Raw genomic sequence first — 17,725 nt, 5'->3', positions numbered from 1 at the left:
TCTGTTGGCAGGCAAACCGTCTCCCAAGGTAAAGGCCCACTCTACCAGGGGGCTGAGCAGTGTTTGGTTCACCTGTTGGCAATCTGCAGAGCAGCAACTTGGTCCTTGTTGCATTCTTTTCCCAAGCATTACAGTTTGGAGATTCAGGGCTGTCAAGATATCATATCCAAGGTGTAGGTTCTTACAGCGGGGTTGCTGGGGTCCCACCCATGACTTCACTGCTCTGTAACTTCCCATCAGTTGGGCCAGTCCGAAGGCACACTAAGGAAGGATAAATTAGTCCTTACCTGCTAATTTGCTTTGCTTTAGTTCCTTTGGACTGGCCCAGATCCCTCCCTTACAGATACATATATTTTCTGTGGCACATTTTTTTTTTTTTTTCAAAGAGCGCGGGGGGGTTTTTTCTCTTGAGGAGAGTCATCTTGTCGGTTATTGTTCTTTTTGTTGTTTAAACCCCCTCCCCCCCCCACAATTTTTATATGCTTTATACTGTTTTCATGCTATATTCTAGTGCCTAAGTGGGGCATGGCTTTGTCATATGGATTTGTTATTAGTCTTGTGTCTTTGGCTGCTCAGGTTCTCAGGTGCACAGTTATGTCTTACTTTTTGCTTTGTTACTGGATACTGGAGTCTTCTCAACTTAGCAAGGGCTCTTATTGGTGCGCTCGGATGAGTCAGAGTTCTCAGTCTCCACCTGCTGGAAGGTGTGCACAACCAGTCAGTCACTCGCAGGGCCGGTCCGGAGGGACTAAAGGAAAGCAAATTAGCAATTAAGGACTAATTTCGCCTTGCTTCCTTGTCTTTCCATCCCCATTCTTCAGAATCTATAAATGACCCCACAGAGATATGTGAGTTAACATGATATGGTATTTAAGTATGGATAATTTTGAACACCTCTTGCAGTGTTCAAGTCTAACAGCGTTGAAATGGATTGGGTTCTGAAACACACGGGTCCCAACAGCCCTGATACTGCTAATGATGGCTTTGTACGTCTAAGAGGACTTCCCTTTGGCTGTAGCAAGGAAGAAATTGTGCAGTTCTTTTCAGGTATGCCACAGGTTCCAAAACATGAACATCAAATTCCTTACAGTTCTGTGCTGCACAGTAATCAACTTATCTGATCTGTTTGACTTGTTAGTGTTTTTTATAAACATTTAGTATTGCAAATCTGAAGACTGACAATTAGGTTTCTGATTTTTTTTTTCCTTTTAGTCTAGTGGGATGAGTTGTTTAGTTTTGAGGTGACTGGTTTTGCTCCTTAGACTTGAACATCTTATTTCCACTTCTACATGCCAAGAATACAAAGTCTTTGTTAATTATTAGACATCATTTGACATTTATATGGAGGTAAACATTCAATAATTGGCTATTAAGAATGTGCACATATCAAAAATTGTAAGTTCAGTTTTGAAAAATTTGGGTACTTTACCGGTTTTCATTTTGTTTAAAAAAAAAAAAAAAAAAACCAAAAAGCAACATACAAAATTGGTTAAAATTCATTAGTTCATAGGTTAGTGGGCATTAAATTTAGTGCATGTAAAATAGAATTACGATGCACTAACATACTGAATGTGTGCCCACAAATGCACATCACTGTTGATTTTGTATATTTTGGGATTTATTAAATTGAATAAGTACGAATTGTAATTGAACTCACTAATGTATGTTTGCCTAAAAAATATATATGTTATGCATGGTTACTTTTTTTTAAAGTTGTGTTTTAGAAGTTACCGTTATAAGGCTCGGACCGTATTATCTTGGTTGAAAGAACTAATTGAGCTGTCTGACTTGCATTCATTGTGTGTTGTACAACTGCTGTGGGAGTAAAAATACCTAAATCTGTACATGGAATTATGACTTGGTGATTGCTAATATCTCTTCCCACACTTTAAAAACTCCTCGATACAGTATATAATCTTACTTGGTTCATAAATATAATCCAATCTAAAGTGAAAATGCATATATAAAATGGTTTTGGATTGAGTAGTGATTTAAATATATGCTATACCAAGAGGCTGTATACCTAATGGTCTTTGTCCAAGAGCTACTGACAACTTTGTCAGCAGGTTTGAAAGCATGAGATGTATGTTAAAAATTGTAGAAGTATTGTTGTTTTTCTCTTGCTTGAAAGTAAGCTCCAGTGACTTCTGAAAACAAATCTTATCTGAATGCTCTAATAATGAAACATTTGTTTTTATTGTATTTGCGTTATTACAATGTTTAAAGTGCTGTCTGGTATTAAGTCTGTTTGCAGTAGAAACCAATGATGGCAGCTGTTCATGCACACAATATTAATCTTTCACAGGGGCACATTTCGGCTCTTTCCTCGAGTAAGGCAAATGCTTTATATAATAACATGGATGTTTTGTTCCTCTTTAATGCTGTTTGTTCCATCTATTGCCAAGTTTTGTAGGTGTTGATATGTTCAAAGACTCCAGAATGTGAGGAACTTAGTAGTTTTCCAGCATGCCTTGCTAACTAACCTTGAATATAAGTTGTATTACACTATATATGATTTTCTTTCTGGTGGCATAGAGCATGCAGTTTAAAATGTGGGAAGAAATAGCCGTGGATTCATGCCCCATGTTGGGCTTTGGTCTGATACTTAATGTGTAATTGTAATGATAGAACTGTTGGTGTCCTCTCAGGTACTGACTGTTCATCCATCTGTTTCTATAGTTGTATATTACCTATTCAAATATTTACTAATTTGGTACTCTAGAGTTCTTTGTTCCTAACATAAAGTGCTTGCTGTAGACTTAAATATATTCACCAATATTTATTTGCAAAACGAGCATTTTTTTAAATGTCTCTAGACTTGTATGTGCTTAAAGTTCATTATTAAACTAACTAAATATGCTTGCCTAAAGGCTTGCTCAGTGCTGCATGCTGTCATGTAAGAGCCAGGGTTTGGTTTATGAGCTGAGATTTACTTCTCTTCCTTGAGTTAAATGGATGAGGTCTGTGGAGGCAGTTCTAAGTCTATAGGTGGAGGGAACCCTATAGCAAATACACACCAGTGATGAAAAAATTGGGCATGCACATACCTTGATGTAGCAGGAACTGACACAGTTGCTTTTATTATTGGGCTAAATAGTTGGGGTTTTTTTTTTTTGGGGGGGGGGGGGGTAAAAATGGGCAGTACTCTAAATACAAAGGCTCACGGTGCTGTAGCCATATTTTTAGAGGTCTTTTCCAGTTGAGCTGAAAACCCAAAGGAATATAGACAAAACAGTCCTTCCCAGCACTAGTCAAGGGTTATGATCATGGCTGCATTGGCAGAGATATGTATGATACTGTTGCTGTAGAATAGTCATCAGAAAGGTTGTCCTGAGGACAGCATAAGATGAAGTCTGTTTAGAAGTGACACTTGCTGGCTGTGTTTAGAGCAGTCTCCACAGGCCTCTGTTATGGTGTCATTTGAGAGATGAAGTAAAAGCAAAACGAGTAAACTTACATATGTGGGTGAATGTCTAATTTTCTTTGATCCTTGGGACCTAGATGCTCAGTGCCCCTAGTCTTTTGTGTAATCTGACTTTAGTACCAAATTGCATTTTTTAATGGTATAATACAAGTGTAGTAGTGGCTCTTAGATATACAAGTGGACTTTGATTGCAACTGTTTAAGAACAGGAGAGATTTTTCTTGTGTTCATATTCAAGGCCAGGCCCACAAGCATATTTCTTGTCTTTGCCTTACTGGTTGAAACATGCTACCGTTTTCATTTTGACTTCCCCTTTGTGAGTCAAAAAATTGTATAGGTTTTGTAATGAAGCCTTTGGGTTTATAGTACTTACTAACTATGCAGCGCTGTTTTAAAGTACTGCAAGTTACATTTGTAAACATTAAGTAGCTGTCAACATTTAAAACGTTTTTGTACCATTGATAGCTTGGATACTTTAGGCTGATGTACTAAGCTGTGAACAGTGCAAATGGCAAATAGCATTCTGTTTGCTTTTTACATATATGTTCTGCATGAGAAGCCATTTGTGAAATTTATGCAAAACTGAATCATTTTCAGCTTGACAAGACTGGTTCATTGGCAAATTTCATAGTAGCTATTTGCATGAGTGTATTAAAAAAAAAAAGGCCTGGTTTTCTTCCTCCTCCTCCCTGCAAATTTGAACTACAGGCAAGGAGGTATTAAGTGTTGACTTCATTGAAAATCACAAAAGACTCAGTACTCTGAGAAACCTTTCTCATGGTATTGAGCTATTTTTAAAAAGTTTTTCTCAACTTCGTACATTAGCTGCCTTAGTTTTTATTGCAGAAACATTTGTATTAAATTTTAAAATTCTGTAAAACATTTTTTGTAATATGGAACAGGTTACATAAACATTAATGCTAGAGAATTTCACTAAGTATCTGCTTCCTTTTATTTTTAGCATATAAAACTTCTGTGTATTTTTAACACACCCTGTGTTAATAGCTTGTCATAGTATTGTATTCCAGTGCCTTAGCAGGGTGTGTTGAACTATTTGTATGGACTCGTATGTGATTTATGATTTTTTTTAGTAATCTTGAGTACAAACTTGCCATGCACTTGGAAATGTAAATGTCTGTCTTTTTTAAAGCAATAAGAGAGAACCATGACTGGGCTTGTGATGTTAATATTGCCCCCTACTGGGGTTATTTGTCCTTGGGTTGAAGGGTTGGAAATCGTGCCAAATGGGATAACATTGCCGGTGGACTTCCAGGGGAGGAGTACGGGGGAGGCCTTCGTGCAGTTTGCTTCACAGGAAATAGCTGAAAAGGCTCTAAAGAAACACAAGGAAAGAATAGGGCACAGGTGGGGATGGATGGTTGGTTGGTAAAATCGCTTTTCTTATGGTATGCAACTAAGTCATGTCCTTACACAATATATCTTTCACATTTTATGCTGTTTTAGTAAGGCTTTTATATAATTATGAACTTAAAGCCAACTCTTTACACAGTGCATTTTGCCATGTTCATCACATTGTTACACATAAATGAATTTGTAATGGATTAGTTGTACATAAATCATTGACAGTGTTGCTTCAAAATTTTTATACATTTTTTAAACACTCAGTCACCTCACATTGCCATAAGAAAATCTGATCGTTTCTAAAATTGTTTAATGAATTGAAAATGCAACACTTCTGATTTTAAAAACTGCAGTACAAAAACAGGCATCGCTTTCAATATATTATCACAAACAGGTTTTCTTTCAGTTTCAATTTGTGACTAATTTTTCTATTGAAGCTTGCACTTGCCTATGCTGCATTCTGACTTAGTTATGGTGGCAAATGTGCAGAGCTGAAAATGGCATTTTCATGGGCTGAAATCTTAGTGAAGGCTAACTTTTAACCCATGTGCCTATTGCTTTACAAAAACCGCCACCTTGGCATGATTTATACTGTGAGTTGAGTGGACTTTGCTCCCTCCCAATTTTTGTGACTTGACCAGTTTGTGTGTCTGAAGAGCTGGAGAGTTTGCTCCCCCACCCTTAAGGCTGGGATACTGCATTGTATGAAGGAGACATTGGGAACATCTGCAAACTAATTTTGAAGAGATGAAATATTTTAAAATTTATTTACTCTCCGTACTTTTAAATTTGAGTTCTTGTGTTTTGACTTCTATGGCCAAGACTAGACTTAAAATTGCATAAATTAAATATTTAACATGTTAAGTTCTGAATATTGGACTAATTTTTTTTTTCCCCCTGCATGAACAATGTTCTAGGTACATTGAAATTTTCAAGAGCAGTAGAGCGGAAGTGCGCACGCACTATGATCCTCCTCGGAAACTCATGGCCATGCAGCGGCCTGGGCCTTACGATAGGCCAGGGGTTGGAAGAGGCTATAACATGGGTAGAGGCTTTGATAGGATGAGGCGAAGTTATGGTGGAGGTATGTAAATGTTTCGGAGCTTCTGAGCAATTTAACGTCATGTGCTGAATTCCACATGAAAAGAATCCTAACAAGTTGTACAAACTTTTTTTTCTCTCCTTCCTCATTCCCCTAATGTAGTTTTGAGAGTGGCGGGAAGTGTGAAAAGCAGGTAATGGGTCACATCTGGTTATCACTTTGCTGGTAACCACCTTTCCTTGTCAGCAGCAGCAGATGAATCCATTAACTGATGGGTTGTATCCGCCTACCAGCAGGTGGAGATAGAGAACACTGAAAAACCACAGTGACCCTTGGACGGCTAGCCCTAACTGCCTTCAGTATTTCTCTGTCTCCCAGCAGGTGTGGACGTAGCTTGATCAGCTCCTGGATTTCTGCCTGGGATGGCTCCTGTGCTTTGCCAGTTGAGCAGGGGTGTTGTGGCTGGTGGTGCCCACTTTAAAGGCATATAGGTTCACCCTTTCCCTGCCTTACCATTCCCCCCTCCTCCCAGAGTCCCTCCGTTGCTGCCTGCCTCCAACTTTCCTCACAGCGTAAAAAAAAAAAAAAAGTGCGCGCTTTTACAGCGTGGCTATTGCTGAGGCTTTTTCCAGACATTCTGGTTCTGTGCAGCTTGACCAGAGCTCGTTGACTCGGGGTTCTGAGGTGAGAGTGGTGCCCAGCTCCTCCTCCGAGGTCCCATAGATGCCGTTCCGAACGTGGTAAGTTTTGGTGCGAAGCCGCCATTTTATTGCTATATTTCCATCCAGTTGGGTGATGGCTGCTTGAAGGAGTTAAGCGCTGCTCCCGTTGTGGTAAGTGCAGATCAGCAGCGGGGCTGTGCAAAACGTGCTTCTTAGATGCGCTAGTACGAGCATGCCGAGTGATGATTCTTCCTGCTCGATGGCGCTGGCAGCGGGCGCCATTTTGGAAACATCGCATGTCTCGACCCTCGCGGTTGCGGAAGAGTCTGAGTGTAGGGGGACGCCTCATTTAGAGGCTGCCAAAGGAGCTCCAACATCCGTTTCTCCTAATTCGGAGGCGGAGGGTCAGGGTGAGTTTTTCTTCCCTGTGCTTTTAATGCATAAAGCCTTCATGCTGAAAAGAGCTCTGCTGCAGGTGTCTCGCACTGCTTTACATCCTGGGTTCCCTCCGGGTGTTGATGCCCCGGGGATGACTTCAGATGCTATTTCCTCCCACGAGCGTTGGAAACACGCTAAACATAGACGGGTATATTCCCCGTCTGAAAGTGGTGCATATCCCCCCCCCCCCCCCCCCCCCCCCCCCGTGCTCGGGCTGAGGGGTCTGGCAGACCCTCAGGGATGGATGATCCAGAGGAGGATGCCTGTTTGCCACTGGATTTGGATGATCCCAGTGCGGTTCGGATTTTCCACCGCGATGAGCTGCCAGCTCTCATTACTGACGCCTTGCAGGCCCTCTCGATTGATGATCCTGCTGAAGGCAAGGCCTCCTCTGTTAATCTTAGGATGGCGAGTACTAAGAAGCCTACTCGGGCCTTTCCGGTGCATGACTCCATCCTAGAGCTTATTTCAGCTCAATGGTCTGACCCCGATGGGCCTTTGAAAGTGGCCAGGGCTATGGGTCAGCTTTACCCTGTGCGTGAGGAAAACTTGGCCCCTTTAGGGATGCCTAAAATGGATGCGTTGGTCACGGTGGTGACTAAAAAGACCACTCTCCCAGTAGAGGGAGGGGTCGCTTTGAAAAACATGTAGGACCGGCAGCTGGAATCTGCGCTGAAGCGGTCCTTTGAAATTGCGGGCCTTGCCTTAAGGGCGTCTATTTGCAGTTCCTGTGCAGCCCGGGCATGTCTTTCCTGGTTACAACAGGCAGTGGAACAGCCCGCAGATGGTGCGAGGTCCCTCTCTGAGGTTGCCCCGCGGATGGAGTCGGCCCTGTCATTTTTGGCTGACGCCCTATATGCTCTTGTCAGAGCTTCTGCTAAACAGATGTCTGTGGCGGTTTCTGCCCGCCACCTTCTTTGGCAACGACATTGGGCAGCTGACGTGGCCTCTAAGCAAAGGCTGGTGAGGTTACCCTTTCGGGGCCTCCTGTTATTTGGAGAGGAATTGGAGAAGATTGTGAAAGACCTGGGGGACTCTAAGCCCCAGCGGTTACCTGAGGATAGGCCGAGGCCTTCTTCCAAGGGTCCTATGTTTCCCTTCTCTTTCAGACCTTGCTTCCGTGAAGCTCGCAGGTATCGCCCAGGGCGCTCTGTTGGGTTTTCTCAACATGCCCGTTTTCAGCAGAGGAACGGGGCCGGTTCAAGGCCAGGAGTTCAGGGGCGTCCACAATGATGGGACGCCGGTCCACTCCTCCATGCTTGCAATAGGAGGACATCTTTCCTTCTTTCTAGAGGAGTGAACCAAGATTACCTCTGATCAGTGGGTCCTGTCTGTGCCGGGGCTGGTGGTTGGGAGGCGGGGATAGTGCTGGGCAGACTTATACGGTCTGTGCCCTGAAGAACACAGGTACAAATGAAAGTAGGGTATACACAAAAATTAGCACATATGGACCTGATCATAGAAGGTTACCGACTGGAATTCGGTGCCCTGGTGAGAGACGTTGTTTGTGGAGTCCCGATGCGGTACTGCCATAAAACGGGCGGCGGTAGAGGATAACGCAGCTGCGGCCGCTATTCCATTAATTTTGTCGTGCCTCGAAAAAGGCGGGTCTTTCAGACCGATCCTCAACTTACGAAGAATCAACGAGGCCCTCAGAGCACGACACTTTTCGCACTGTCATTGCGGCGGTACAGCCAGGAGAGTTTCTCACGTCTCTGGACCTAAAAGAAGAGTATTTGCACGTTCCTGTCTGGCCCCCGCATCAGCGGTTCTCCGATCTGCAGTGTTGGGACAACATTTCCAGTTTCGGGCCTTGCCTTTCAGCCTAGCTACAGCTCCCTGTAATTTTCCAAGGTAATGGTGGTCATAGCTGCCTGTCTCAGGTGAGAGGGTGTCAGAGTTCACCCTTATCTCGATGACTGGCTCATCAGAGCGGATTCGGCAATCGAAAGTCGTCTTGCCACAGCCAGAGTGGTTACTGTCCTGCGGGCGCTAGGCTGGGTGGTCAATATACCCAAACGTCACCTCACCCCCTCTGTCTCTCGAGTATTTGGGGTTCCGGTTCGACATGGCCACGGGGTTTGTCTGTCTTCACGACCAAAGGCGGTGCAAGCTTCAGAATCAGGTCCATCTGCTCCTGCGGATGCCTTGCCCGCGAGCTTGGGACTTTGTCCAGCTGCTGAGGTCGATGACGGCCACCTTGGAGGTGGTTACTTGGGTGAGGGCGCATATGAGGCCTCTGCAGATTGCCCTGCTTCAACAATAGTCTCTGATTTCCCAGGAATATCAGTGCAGACTAACGTGGCTCCCTGCGGCCCGGCTCAGTATGGAGTGGTGGCTCTCTGACAGGATGCTGCACCAAAGAATGCAGCTTGCGCTTCCTTCTTGGTGCCTGGTGATAACAGATGCCAGCCTTTTGGGCTGGGGAGCGCATTGCCAGGGAAGTTATGCTCAGGGTCAGTGGACAACCGTGGAAGCCTGGTGCTCCTTCAGTCGCTTGGCAAGGCTCTTATGGCCTTTCAAAAGACTCTGAAGGGGCTTGCTGTCCGGGTCCTGTCAGACAACACGACAGCGATGGCCTACATAAATCGTCAGGGCGGCACTCAGTGCAGGGCCCTGGCTGCGAAGGCCGCTCAGATTTGCCACTGGGCCGAGCTCCACTTGCAGCTTCTGTCAGCAGCTCACATAGCAGGTCAGAGCAACGTGCAAGCCAATTTTCTCAGTAGGCATCAAATCGCCCCGGCGGAATGGGAACTGGCAGAAGAAGTTTATCTTCAGATTTGTGCCAAATGGGGGACATCCGGAATGGATCTACCCAATAACCCCTTTCCCAGCGTTCCCAAAATAGGAACCAGTCACATTTAACACCTCCCGAACACTCCTCCCGTCTTAACTGTACCAGAACAAAAACTTGGACCCCCCCCTCCCTCCTTAGTATGCTACTATACACATTATTCCTATTACTACCCCTCACACACTCTTTCCGTACACCCAGATCCCCTCATGTAAACAACAGTAACTAACAACACCCCCAATCTAATATTCCTAAATTTTGCGTAATGCTTTACCTTACAACAACCCCTCATGCATTCAGTCTTTACTCTCCTATCTTATACCATCCTCTGGCTGTGTTCTCCAGTCCTAGTACTCCCGACAAGGGTAGAATTTGTAGCAGCTGTGCATCTCAGTCTGCCAAATGCGGCGTGAACCAGGAATAGCTGCATTCAAACTGTCCATCCACGCATGCCGGTAGGTTGTTGTTCAATTTCGCCTCAGTGTCTGAGAACTTAGTTATCTTTATCCGACAGCAAAACAGTAAACTTTTGAACGTAACTCTTTTTTTTTTTTTTTTAATATTTTTATTGAAGTTTTTACATATTTATCACAAATGCTGATAATCACAACTTAACCATACTTCTATTACATTGCCCCCCTCCCCCCATCCTCCCCCTAATGTGGCTAATAACCGGTATAGGTTCATGATATATCTTTACTCTATAACCAAGTCATGGAGCTGTTATTAGTCTGGGCGCATCCAAGTCCACTCCATCCTTCAACCTCCAGGCTGTATATTTGTCCCATTGTTTATAGAATTGTGTAATCCTTCCTGTCTTTATTGCTGTCAACTTAGTCATTTGGTAGACATAGTCCATTTTATGTACCACCCTTATCACCGGCGGCAAAAGAGGTTGTTTCCATGCTGAGGCTAATACGATTTTTCCTGCTACTAGCCACATCGACGCCAGCGATGTGCTATTGAGTTTATGCCTGCCGGTTGGAATTGCAATAGACATGTCTCCATCCTCAGTGGATAATGGCTCCCCAAGAATTTCTCTAATGTCTTAATTATTTCTAGCCAGTATGCCTGCGCTTTAGGGCATATCCACCAAATATGTGCCATATCTCCAGTCTCTTTACATCCTCTCCAGCACCAGCTACTTTCTTTCTTATACATTCTTGCTACCTTATTGGGTGTCAGGTACCACTGGTACAACATCTTATAACCATTCTCAATTAAAGAGCTAGAAATAGATATTTTAAGCAGGTAACTCAGTGCTTTTTCCCAACTGTTACTGTCATACTTCTGTTGCATAACCTTTTCCCATCTCTGAGTGTAACGTTCTAGTGGGTTTAAATGGGATCCCAACGCTCTATATAGACGGGAAATACATCCCCTCTGACTTCCCCCTCCTATAGCCTTTTCTAGGGCTGTTTCCTCAAGGGTGAGCTCTCTTTTAGCTTTTCGTTGTATGTAATCCCTAATCCTCTGGTAGTGATATAGGTGGGACACAGGGAGTTCGAATTCCTCTTGGAGGTCTGCAAATGGTACCATGTTCCCCTCTTCCCAAACTTGATGTATTGCTACCAGCCCTTTCTGCTTCCAGATTCGGAACACATTGTCTGTTGCTCCTATGGGACATCCCATAGCTGTCTGTATTTTCATTCGTCTAAAGTGTTTCCTGCCCGGAAGGAGTTTCTGTCGCAACATATTCCAAGTCTGAAGGGGAAACCGTATTGCGGGGGGCGCCCGTCGAATGCATGTTAGCAATTGATTCTGTGGAGCCCATAATATGGCATCTGGTCTCTCTATCTTCAACCAGTATTTCTCAATTTGTATCCAAGGAGTTGAGAGATTGGAACCCCACCACGCTAATACCCTCAGCTGAGCTGCTTGATAATATTGTTTAAAGTTAGGTACCCCCATGCCCCCTTTATCCTTTGGCTGAAACATGATGTCTGCCCTCACCCTAGGCGGTTTGTGTTGCCAAATATATGCGAATACTTTGCGCTGCAGGTGACGAAAGAAGTGGTTTGGAATCGGTAGGGGCAATGCTATAAATAGATATAAAATCTTTGGTAGGAGCATCATTTTTATTGCCGAAATCCTTCCTATCCATGATAGTTCTAACCCTTCCCATCTCTCCAATTCCCCTAACAATTCCCTGATTTTTTGTGGGAAATTAGCCTCATACAAATCTACTAATTTAGCTGTAAGGTTAACCCCTAAATATCGCAAATATCGATTGACCCATCGAAAGGGATACTTTTGGCTTAACGCCAGTGTCATCTCATTGGAGAGGCCTACCCTCATGATCTCTGACTTATCCATGTTCACCCGGAATCCTGCCATCGTCCCATATTGTTGTAAACACTGCATTACCCGTGGCAGTGATTCCTGTGGAGATGTCAGTGTAAGCAAGATGTCGTCTGCAAACAACATAATCTTGTGTGTCTCCTCCCCTATGGTCAGGCCATGTATATCTACGTGCTGTCTAATATGTTGAGCCAGCGGTTCCATTGTAAGTGCGAATAATAATGGAGACAACGCACATCCCTGACGAGTACCCCTCTCAAGGTGGATTAAATCAGATCTGGATCCATTAATTTGTAGAAAAGCTATAGGGTTCAAATATAGTAATGTCAGCCATGAGATGAATCTTCCTGTAATACCTATCTTTTCCAATACTGAAAACATGAATTGCCACTGAACCCGATCAAATGCCTTTTCGGCGTCGAGAGATAATACCAACATCGGCTGTTCTGTATCTCCTGCCTCATAGATCAAGTGTATGGCTCTACGAATATTATCGAAAGTCTGTCTCCCACTTATGAAACCCGTTTGGTCCCCATGCACCAATTTCGGCATAACCCGTTGCAGTCGGTGGGCTAGGATTTTTGTGAAAATTTTATAGTCCGTCCCCAGGAGAGAAATCGGACGGTATGACTCACATCTATGGGGATCTTTGCCTGGCTTCAGAATGAGTGTTATGCCTGCTAGCCGCCATGAATATGGCAACTCCAAATGGGGCTCCATTTCATTAAATACTCGGACTAATAGCGGGGCCAGAATTTTACTATATTTTTTATAAAACTTATTTGTGTAGCCATCGGGCCCCGGGGCTTTCCCATTCGGTAGGTCCTGGATAGCCCATTGTACCTCTTCTAAGGTGATTGCATCAGATAAAGCCTCTGCCTCCCCAGTTGTCAATCTTGGAAGTATCGCCTGTGCTAAATATTCCTGGGTGGCTTGTGGGGTTGCTATTTCTTCAGCTTGATATAACCGCTGATAATATTTGTGAAAAGTATCCTTTATGTCCTCCAGTTTAGTGCCCATTGTGCCCTCTTCTGTTTGAATCGTATGTATATATGAACTTAGGCTACGTTTTTTAAGTTTATATGCTAACAGTCTCGAGGGCCTATTACCAAATTCAAAATAGGCTTGCCTAGCTTGCTGTAGATGTTCTGCCACTTCTGTTAACTGTAGCTCTCTAAGCGCTAGTCGAATAGTATGTATCCTATCTTGTGATTGTTGTGGTAAAGGGTGCTGTTGAGCTTGTATGGTTAGCCCTAACAGTTCCGCATGTAGTGTTTGTGCGTGAGCCTTTGCTTTCTTTTTCACATGTATCTGTATTGTTATTATTTTCCCCCTAACCACTGCTTTCAGACCCTCCCAAAGTATCTGTGAAGTTACCTCTCCATTATCATTATGATCTAAGTATTCCTTTATCTCCCCTTCCAACTGCAGAAGCATCTTAGGGTTAGCCAGCAACTCATCCGGGAACCGCCAGGGTGGAATCTCTGGAGGTCTGACTGCCCATTCTATTTCTAACAAAACAGGTGCATGGTCCGACCACGTCCTTGGAAGTATCTGTATCTCCACTACTTTAGAGAATATATCTGGTGGTCCCAACCACATATCTATACAGGAATGGGAATCGTGAACCGCCGAATAATAGGTATAGCCTCTGGATTTCGGATGCATCTGTCTCCAGATGTCCATTACTTGCCAGGTATCTATAAATGTATGTAGTTGCGCTCTTTCGGATTGGGCATATCGTATCCCTCCTGTCGTGTTATCTAATACTGGGTGTAGTGTCAGGTTGAAGTCTCCTCCTATTAATAGAGTGCCTTTAATATGTTTGCTCAAGGTCTTAGATATTTCCTTATAGAAGGTACCTTGCTGAGCATTAGGCGCATATATGTTTAATAGGGACAGTATTTCAGTTCCCAACTGGACTATTAACAATAGATATCGTCCTTCTCTATCTCTTATTATCTCCTGTACCTGCCATGGTTGCCTGTTGGTCAGTATTATGAGGACTCCCTTTTTCTTTTTCTCTTTATGGTTTGATGCAAAGTATATAGAGTTGTTTTTCCCCCCCTGGCATAGGTGTTCTTTGGTTGGCAGCAGATGTGTTTCCTGTATGAAAGACACATCCGCTTTTAGGCGCCGCATCTCTTTAAATAACAACTGTCTCTTCATGGGGGAGTTTAATCCCTTAACATTAAGGGTCATGCAGATCATGTTATGCATTGTTTTTTGTTGAATAAACAGCCATGTCCCAAATTTATATGTGTATAGCTCCCGATTATCCCAATCTTTCTTCCTCCCATTCCGGTCATCAATATTTTCTGCTTTTCCCTTCTATTACCCACCCCTTCCTCCCTCCCCCCCTCCTCCCTCCCTACTATTAGACACATCTGTTATTATTGCACAGGTGTGTTTTCGGGGAAGGGACCTCACCCCCCTGTTTATTCTTGCGAGCCATTAGTATATTTCCGCCGCTAACTGGCAACTTATAAATACCTTCATAAAACCTTCCATACTTTACTCTTTTCATAGAATAACATTATATAACTTTCTATAACTTATAACATGTTAATTCTGCTAAACATTTCCTAAACAGAAAGTCTCACTCTGCAGTTGACCCTCTCGTTTCAGTTTCGGATCTTCTTTTAATTCTGGTGCTGTCTTTCCAAGTCCTTGTTCAAGATCCGCTAGCATCCAAATCATGCCGGAGCCGGGAGTCTGACTGCTGTCGAAGGAGTCGTCCCTTGCCCCTAGTTACTCTTTGCCAACGTGGCTTTGGTAGATTGGTCTTAGCAGATTGATGCGCTGTATTATCAAAAGCTTTTGGTAATTGCTCTTTTGCGTCTTCAAGATGTCGTATTTGATGGAGTTTCCCCTCCTTATAAAAGCGCAGAGCAAAAGGATAGCTCCATCGGTAGCGAATACCTTCTGCCTGTAAAAATTGAGTTAAAGGCTTTAGCTCCGCTCTTCTTTTCAAGGTGGCGGCCGCTAGATCTTGATAGCAAGCAATATTGTAGGACTCCCATTGAAAGTCAGGAGATTCCCTAGCTGCCTGCATAATCTGTTCCTTTATTTTAAAGTCACCAAAACAAGCAATGAGGTCTCGCGGTTTATTAGCTCTTGGCGCTCCCAACGCCCGGTGGGCCCGCACTATTTGAATATCTGAGGGGTCTTTATTGACTTTTATTGTTGCCAGCCATGCACTTGCTATTTTTTGCACTACTGCCTCACATTCTGAGTATAATGGCACTTCTGGCAATCCTCTGAATCTCAAGTTATTTCTTCTATTGCGATTCTCAAGATCCTCTAACTTGTCCCACACTTGTTGGAACTCTTGTTTGGATTTGATTGCCTGTTCGTTTAGGCTCTGTATGGCCTCCGCTTGTTCTTCTATCTTGTCTTCATTCTCTGCCACGCGGACTCCCAGGGCCCCGATCTCACCTCTCAGATCCGCCCCCAGTATCGTGAGATCAGATCGCATGGCTTTAAGATCTGCCTGAATCTCCTTTATCCAGGATCCGATATCTTGTAGAGTAGTCTCCTCAGGCTCCGGGACGTCTCCCGTTTCAAATAAAGGTGGGGAGTTATGCAGTTGCTGTTCTGCTGAGAGATTGGGCCGCTGTTCCGCCGGAGCGCCGCCATGTTTTTTCGCCGATGCGTTCTCGAACACGAACGCTGATAAATCTATCACGGCTGTTTGTGATGACATTGTCATTCTCCCGGTTGCTGCTTTAACTCGCTAATCCGTGTTTTCTGCTTCCAATTAAGCCTCTTTAGCGGGGTCAATATGCTTTATTTGCTCGGGGTGCGACGGAGCTCTTAGCTCACGCTGCCATCTCCGTCGATGACGTCACTTCCTCCCTTGAACGTAACTCTTAATACTTAAGGCACCTTCAAACCATTATGTCTCGGAATGCTTCCCGTTCAGGTCATTTGCACGTGGCTTGGTCCCGCCGTGGCTTCTCCCTCCAGTTGTTGCAAAAAACCCTTCGCCTCCTCGGCCGATTCGAATGAGTGTGCTGTGCTATTGTGCGTAATTTTCAGCACAGCCGGGTAGATTAAGGCGAAGCTCATCTTCATATTAAACAGCTGAGAGCAAATAGGCGTAAAGTCGCCTCTCCGCGACTCCTGCGGAGTAAGTAATCCTGAAAGCATAAAATCCGCTTCTGCTCGTACAGCAGGGCACTTTCTTTCCTTGATGCCTGTTTATGTGCAAAATTCAGCACTCTAAGGATTACTACTCGAGGTTTGGTGGTTCTATCTTGTCATATTCCGAGGCGGTGGGCTCTCTCTCTATCCGCAGCGGACCCATGCTTTTCGGGAAGTTCACTCGCGCCATGAGCCAACGCTCCAGTACAGCAGCCAGGTCTCTGCCTCCGATAGCCTCAGGGAAACCTACTAACCTTAGGTTGTTGCGTCGGGAGCGGTTTTCCAAGTCCTCTATTTTGTGTTCCAAGGTTGCCACCTGTTTGGCGAGCTGTTGATGTCCATCCTCTACCCCCAGCACTCAGTCTTCCACCGCGTTGGTACGGGATTGAAAGGCCACACATTCCCGAGTTAAATCCTCCATGCAGGACTGCAGTTTTTCGAGCTTGGTATCAATTGGGGTGAGCCTTTTCTCTAGGAGTTCCTCCAAAACTGTGGTCCTCTCTGCTGTTATTTCGCCCACCCACGTGGAGGAGACCGTGGCCCCGATTGTTCCGGGCGAGGACGCCATCTTGGAATTCACCGGTTTCTGCCTTAAGCGATCTTTGCTGGCCAATTTTGCTGCCATAGCCATCTCCCGCTCTTGCGATCTGCAGCCCAAGTGTCCGCTCCACTTCCGACTCTAATTGCCTCCATTTTTCGGGGGTCTGATCAGCTGGAATCTCGAGGGGAAGAGAGTCGGGACTGGAGAGCGTCTCACTTGCGACCGCTCACCCACATGGCGTCACATGACCCCCCCCCCCCCCCCCCTGGAATGGATCTAATGGTGTCAAGTGCAAACGCCAAAGTGCCTCGCTTTTTCAGCAGAAGGAGAGATCCTCACTTGGCAGGGTTTGGATGCTCTGTGTGTGTTCCCTCCTTGGCCCTTGATAGGGCGAGTCCTACTTCGGATTCAACTACACCGGGGATTGGTGATTCTTATCGCTCCGTACTGGCCAAGGTGTCTGTGGTATGTGGATCTCCGTTGGATGATGGTGGAGACTCCATTTCATTTGCCCCTGGTGCCGAACCTGTTGGTTCAGGGTCCAGTGTCTATGGAGGATCCCTGTCGATTTGGTCTTACGGCCTGGCTCTTGAGAGGGCGTAATTGAGAGAGAAGGGCTATTCTAACAAGGTCATTTCCACTTTCTTGCAGGCCCGCAAGCGGTCCACCTCCGCAGCTTATGCTCGGATCTGGCGCAAATTTGAGGCGTGGTGTGTTTCAAAGGCGATCACTCCCATGCGAGCTTCTGTCTCGCCAGGATGGCTTACAAAAAGGCCTCGCTTACAATTCCCTGCAGGTTAAAGTGGCAGCATTGGCATGCTATTGAGGCAAAGCTTCTGGCTTGTCCCTTGCTGCTCATCCGGGCATTGCCCGATTTCTCAGAGGGGTGCTTATGCTCTATCCTCCCGTGCGGTCGCCTTGTCCGGCCTGGAACCTAGGGCTGGTGTTGAAGGCTCTTCAGTGTTCGCCTTTCGAGCCGCTTAAGCGAGCTTCGGAGAAGGATGTGACTCTCAAGA

At 44.8% G+C, this 17,725-nt stretch overlaps 1 protein-coding gene across 4 annotated transcripts in view; it reads left to right on the top strand.

Moving 5' to 3' along the window:
- HNRNPH1 (heterogeneous nuclear ribonucleoprotein H1) overlaps window positions 1-17,725 on the top strand; it is a 262,634-nt gene that overhangs the window by 57,333 nt on the left and 187,576 nt on the right. For all 4 annotated transcript variants that reach the window (XM_030213130.1, XM_030213126.1, XM_030213127.1 and 1 more), the window contains exons 4-6: window positions 904-1,047; window positions 4,650-4,788; window positions 5,703-5,869. In XM_030213130.1, the coding sequence (XP_030068990.1) occupies window positions 904-1,047; window positions 4,650-4,788; window positions 5,703-5,869 (450 nt within the window). The remainder of the gene's footprint in view (window positions 1-903; window positions 1,048-4,649; window positions 4,789-5,702; window positions 5,870-17,725) is intronic.

The sequence above is a fragment of the Microcaecilia unicolor genome, chromosome 8 (genome assembly GCF_901765095.1).
Source record: "Microcaecilia unicolor chromosome 8, aMicUni1.1, whole genome shotgun sequence".
Lineage (NCBI taxonomy): Eukaryota > Metazoa > Chordata > Amphibia > Gymnophiona > Siphonopidae > Microcaecilia > Microcaecilia unicolor.
Note: the sequence above shows the minus strand (reverse complement) of the source record. Positions and strands in the feature narration are given on the sequence as shown.